This window comes from Poecilia latipinna, unplaced genomic scaffold (assembly GCF_001443285.1).
Source record: "Poecilia latipinna isolate Pla-1442-1.1 unplaced genomic scaffold, P_latipinna-1.0 Scaffold838, whole genome shotgun sequence".
Lineage (NCBI taxonomy): Eukaryota > Metazoa > Chordata > Actinopteri > Cyprinodontiformes > Poeciliidae > Poecilia > Poecilia latipinna.
The window spans coordinates 141616-147217 of record NW_015113454.1 but is presented as its reverse complement, the minus strand read 5'-3'; the positions used below and the strand labels follow the sequence as shown (position 1 = coordinate 147217).

Below are 5602 nucleotides of genomic sequence, written 5' to 3'. Positions count from 1 at the left end.
AATTAATCGCTCAGCAAAATTTGTTATCGTGACAGGCCTAATTCAGACATACATTTGATGTTTTAGGTCACATGCTTATATAACCTATATTGTTTATTAGGATGTATCCCACCCCCAAGGCCAGAGGTACTGAAAGGCTCTCAGTCGTTGGCAGGGGATTTATCTGGATGCACATAACACACAGACACACGTTCTGCATTGCTCAGCAAACAGATGTTCACTTCTAAGGCCTTACGCAACATCACGGGTGTGCTTACTACGACAGAGCAGGGCAGCTGGGACAGAGATCCAATGGGAACAAAGCTTCAGTCATGGCTACATCTAAATCCCACAGGGCTGGACGATGTGGCTGAAAAACGGACCACGATGTACAAGTCGATATCGATAATTATTGCTTTTGTTTGTTTGTTTTAAATATCTAAAATACTGCCAAACTGATGAAGAAACCTTTACAGTTTTCACTCCATGCCTTTTCATTTTTAAGCAGTTATGAGGCAAGGTGGGAAAACATGAAACTACTGCTGCTCAAGATATGCAACAAGTTGTTGCTAGGTAACCAAAGAGAGAGTGAGTAGCTGATGCCACCCACCTTGCTTAGCTAGCCATGAGAGGTTGAATGGCTAATGCCTTTCTTCTGCCTCCCAGAATGCTGTGCGGTTCTGAACCGGAGGTCAGTCAATATTCTATATGTTGAAAATTCTATCAAACGCATAATTTATCGATACTGATCACATGTCTATTGCGATATATATTGTTAATGATTTATCATCCAGCCCAGTCAGACTATTTCGTAATGTGACAACCACAAACAGGTGGAAGAATCAGTTGTTAGGAAAACGCTGACTCATGTACTCTGTACTGGAAGACTGCGAGAAGAAAAAAAACTTTAACTGAAAGTCAAAAAAAGCAAAGGACACAACAGAAACATGGTGACTTTTTGAGCCTACTTCCAAAACTAACCTCACCAATTTTCCCTGAACACATCATCCCTTCAGTCAAACATGGTGATGGCAGCATCATGTCTGTGAGAAGAATTTCTTCAGCACTGACAGGGAAGATAGTTAAAGTTGATGATAGGAAGATGGATGGAGCTAAATATCAGGCAATCCTCAAAGGAAAATCTGCTAGAAGGCCTGGAACAGCTGCTTCTCTTCTGGTGGTTTTGTATTTGCACCGTCTTACTTTCTTTTCACAATTATTACACACTTCTTTGTGGTGATGCGAAATTTGTTGTTGTGTAGCAATATGTGAGAATATTCTGTAGCATTGTGTGGTACATATACTTTCTATGGTTCACTTTTTACCACAATTAATAACTTTAGTTCCTAATGTGACACACATAAAGATGATATGTGAAATTATATTTTTGGAAATAAGGATAAGGAAAAGTAGCTGGACTTATTTTCAATCTGGTTGAGTCTTGGTAACTTCCTCTTAGTGCACCCTGCAGGGGAATTCACCCAACGCCCACCTTTCCAGTAATCTGTTCTACATCAGTAAGCTCAACCCAAACATATTTCTTGTCACAGTCACCCATCTGTTGTTTTGTTTATAATTATTTACTTCAATTGGGGGGGAATTATGCAGTTTTTTTGGCTTTTGTTTTCACACAGAAAGCTGCAGGCTGATTTGCATGAAAACTCTACCAGAGATAAGCCTAGTGAACCATCTGTACAAGGCATGGAAAAAAAGAATATTTTGAATAATATGCGTTTAAAATCTATATTTACCCTTATGTTATCTTATTAAAAAGTCTTTTTTGGTCTCAAATTATATTTTTTTGCCCCTTGTTTATTGAGAAACAATGTTTATTGAGAAATGTTTTTCCATTGTTTCTGTTTATCATTATAATATTTTTAAAAAATTTTTGGACACCTATAAAACTTTATCCAAATTCTATAATAGGTTTTACCAAAATAACTCAAAAGGGAGAAGCACAAAAACACCAAAAAGTTCAGAAGTTTGATGATGTATCATAATCAAATAATAATAAGAGGAATCGGTGTTGGTATCAGCGATGCTGGCCCTCTATTTACTTGGTGTCGGATCAATATGAAAAAATGCGGCATCACACATCTCTAATAGATAAGTCTAAACCCAAATCTAATTGTTAAAGATAAGCAAGTTATCCTCAACAATATTCCTGATACATTTTATAAAGAGTTTCAAGCTGTCCTGATACTGATATTGGATATTGCTATGATGTCTGCCAGAAAACAAGTATCAGATTATATCAGCTTGCATCTTAAAATCTCAGATATAAGCACTGCGCTCCAAGATTTAGACCAAAGCATTTTCTACCATTCCACACTACAAAATAAGTGGCACGAGTATGTATCATTTGTGCTGATATCGCACTGGATCCATATTGGTATCGGCTAATACTCAAAGCTCCAATATCTGTATCGTATCAGAAGTGAAAATGTTTTATTGGGACACCCCTAAAAGAACCAATCACAGCTCCTGGATCAGCTTCTGTTCAATGTTTTTTCACCAACCCTGATTTTTTTTTTGTTCGGTCTTAGTTGTAGTTAACATGGATTAACTGGCTGTGAGGAGTGTTGCTAATGATCGGCTCATTCATTGATATACTGACTGTACCAAGACAGCAAACCTGCTGACACACCATCGTCACCGACTGTGCCTATCTGACCTTAAAGCGACCGGTGACCACTGAGTCACCAGGAGGAGAGCGGTTGGTTCCCCTTTCGTCTCAAATTTGTGGCTGTAATTGAGGGACAGGTTGAAAGCAGGATGTTGGTATAAAAAAGATTTGTATTCACCTTTACCACTATAAATTTCAGTGTATTTTACAGACTTCTCTGTCAATGGTGAGGAAATGCATCGCCACAGCATGACGGTGCCACCGCCATGTTTCACCATAGGGATGGTGAAATGTGGTGATGGGTTTTCATCATTCAAGCTCAGTTTGTTAACTAAACCAGGGTTTTCAACTCTTCCAGTTTCATCCTTGACCTTGGTGTTCATGAATGTTCTCCAACAAACCTTTGAGACCTTTGCAGAACCAACTACGAATTCACTCACAAGTTTTCCGCAAATCTGACCAATCACCTTAAAGTTAATCTGTATTTCCTTCTTTTCTGACCAATCACTGTCACTCGGCTGAATTTTGAGTCGATTCCCAGCAGCCACCTTCTAATTTAACTTCCAGTTTCATGCTTTTCCTTTTTTTAGATCTTCTGTAGGATTTATGTGTTTACAGTTCATGTTAGCTCAACTGACCAATATGAAATTCTTCTTTTGCACTTTGACAACTCCTCAGGACACGATTTTATTTGTATGATTTTAAGAAGGCACTTGAAAATGTTACTTAACACATAAAATGTTAAAATACTCTTTTTTTTTGGAAGTCAGTCCAACTTTTTTGTAAGACAATGTTATGGCAAAAACTAAACCTTTAAAAAAAATTGCAACTTTAACAGCAACTTTTTTTTTTAAAGTTGCCACAAAATCAGTCATTTTTAAGCCACAACAATCAAACAAACAAACAAAAAAACATGGCAATATCCTGGAAGGACTGCTTAGGCACTACTTTATCAACCATACAAAGTCCAAATTAAATACTGTAGAAATATGTTGTATGCTCTTGGAAGGGACTGCACACCAACTGTCCAGCCATCCCTCCTTTATAAGATAACATGTTATGTTATGATAAAAATACCTTGTAGCTTTGGGATCATGAAACTCTGAGTTAATCCCTGGATTTGGGACGAGCATTAATCCCCTTCCTGCATGCTCTCCACATGGCTTGGCTATTGGAAGGCAAACATTTTGAAGAACCCTCCAGTATCTTACTGGAAGTGGGTGATGTTTCTAGAAGTTTTTGGGTGTATGTGTGTGTGGGGGGATTGCCTTGGGCCTGAGTGAGGAAGTGGTGGATGTCCTCAGAGTTGGTTTTGTGTATCTGAGAGGAGGGAGGGTGTGTCTGCAGGGCCCTGATGCAGCATCGGGAGATTTGACAGCTGTGTTTATGTCCCACAACAAACTATTGCAGCCAGTAAAAAAAAGAGCAGTGGGAAAGAAACAAACACCCCGATAGGCTCAGTGAGCAGAAAAACAGATGAAGAAGAAGACGAAGACGAAGCACATTAGCTGCTACACACAGACAACTATTACATACTTCGCAGTTGAACTTACTCGTTTTTGACGTATCTACTCTCGTGAAATAGTTTATCCAGCTGAATCACAGCCTGACCGAGGAACACGTCCAGTCCTATCAGCGCCCGGTGCATCACGGTCAGGACTAGCTCGTTGCTCCCGGCCGGGTATCCGCTCCGCTCGGCGTTCTCCAGCACACCGGGCAGCAGCTCGAACGAGCACTCCTCCCTCCACTCGGGCTCGGTGGTCTTCTCCGCCACGCCGGTGGAGTACTTCTCCTTCCCCATCTGGATGATGGTGTACACATCGCTGGTGCCGTGTTTGCCCTTGCCCCGCAAGCCCCTGCCTTTGAGCACCGTCACCTGGACGTGCGTCGGTACCCACCTCTGGTCCTCCTCTACGGTTAGTGAGGACATGTCCCCCACCTTTCCAGACAGAGACCGAGCGCGCGCACCGCGGTAGTAGAGGAGGTGGTGGCGTCCGTCCGCCGCTTCCTCCCAGCTGCTCCGAGCGGGCACGCGGTCACATCAGCGCCGGGGTCCGCGGGCGGTGCCGCATTGTTACTATTGTTGTTATGGCCGCCTTCACCGTCCCCCCTCCCCGTGAAGTTGCCTCGGTTTGTTTTGAGCCTCGACCGCTGCTCCGTCTGCTCTGCGGCAGCATGCAGCGTCCGTCTCCGCCTCGCTCCCCCTTGCTGTATGGGCCTGTCTGCGGACAGCGACGTCACGCCTCCTCCATCCTCCGTCTGCAGGACGAGGAAGTTCAAGCAGCTTCTCAGCACATGGCTGCAAGCGCACACACAGACCACAATAACACGCCTGTGTGCTGGAACGCCGGATGTGAGATTTCCTTTCGTTCTATTATTTAACAAAATTAGCACTTTGAAAGTAAAAACGTGTCACGCACCCGGAAAAAAGAGAAACCCTCTGTTAAAAAAAGAAAAAAAAGAAAAAAAAAACCTTCGAGATGCAAAGGCAACCAGAACTAGCTGACTAAATTTAAAGTGAACACAAATTTTCTGTATTATATAATGTTTCAAAAATAAGGCTGTAACTAATGTTTGCTTTTGTAATCTATTGTTCTATCTGATAACAAAAATGACCACATTCTAAAGATTTTTTATTTTACCATTTTTTGCAAAAGTATATTAGATGCAAACAAACAATACAATTCCCTTTATAAACAAGAAAAGTAAGCATTTAATTGTTAAAACTATGTCACTTGAGGAGTTTTGAATAAAACATATTTACAGACAAAGGTGTTTTTATCTTATATGCAAATTTTTTGTTTATTTTGTACAGTTGTGGCTTAGTTACTGCACTGAATAGTTTTTCAGAAAACTCCCTTCTTTGAGTCTGTAATTGATACTGCAATTAGCGATTAATCATTACTAAATTAGTTGACGATTCATCCCAAGTCATAAAAGTTAATTTGATTAGTTGTTTCAGCTCTAGTTCAAAACGAAACTTAACACAACACTTTT

General features: G+C 40.8%; 1 protein-coding gene across 3 annotated transcripts in view; it reads right to left on the bottom strand.

Annotated features, from left to right (window-relative positions):
• rab11fip5a (RAB11 family interacting protein 5a (class I)) overlaps positions 1-5031 on the bottom strand; it is a 39136-nt gene extending 34105 nt beyond the window's left edge. Inside the window, exon 1 of one of the 3 annotated variants that reach the window (XM_015047673.1) lies at positions 4159-5031. In XM_015047673.1, the coding sequence (XP_014903159.1) occupies positions 4159-4535 (377 nt within the window). In that variant the 5' untranslated portion in view covers positions 4536-5031. The remainder of the gene's footprint in view (positions 1-4158) is intronic. The other 2 variants (XM_015047669.1, XM_015047671.1) reach the window with 2 other exon arrangements.
• Positions 5032-5602: the final 571 nt, after the last annotated feature.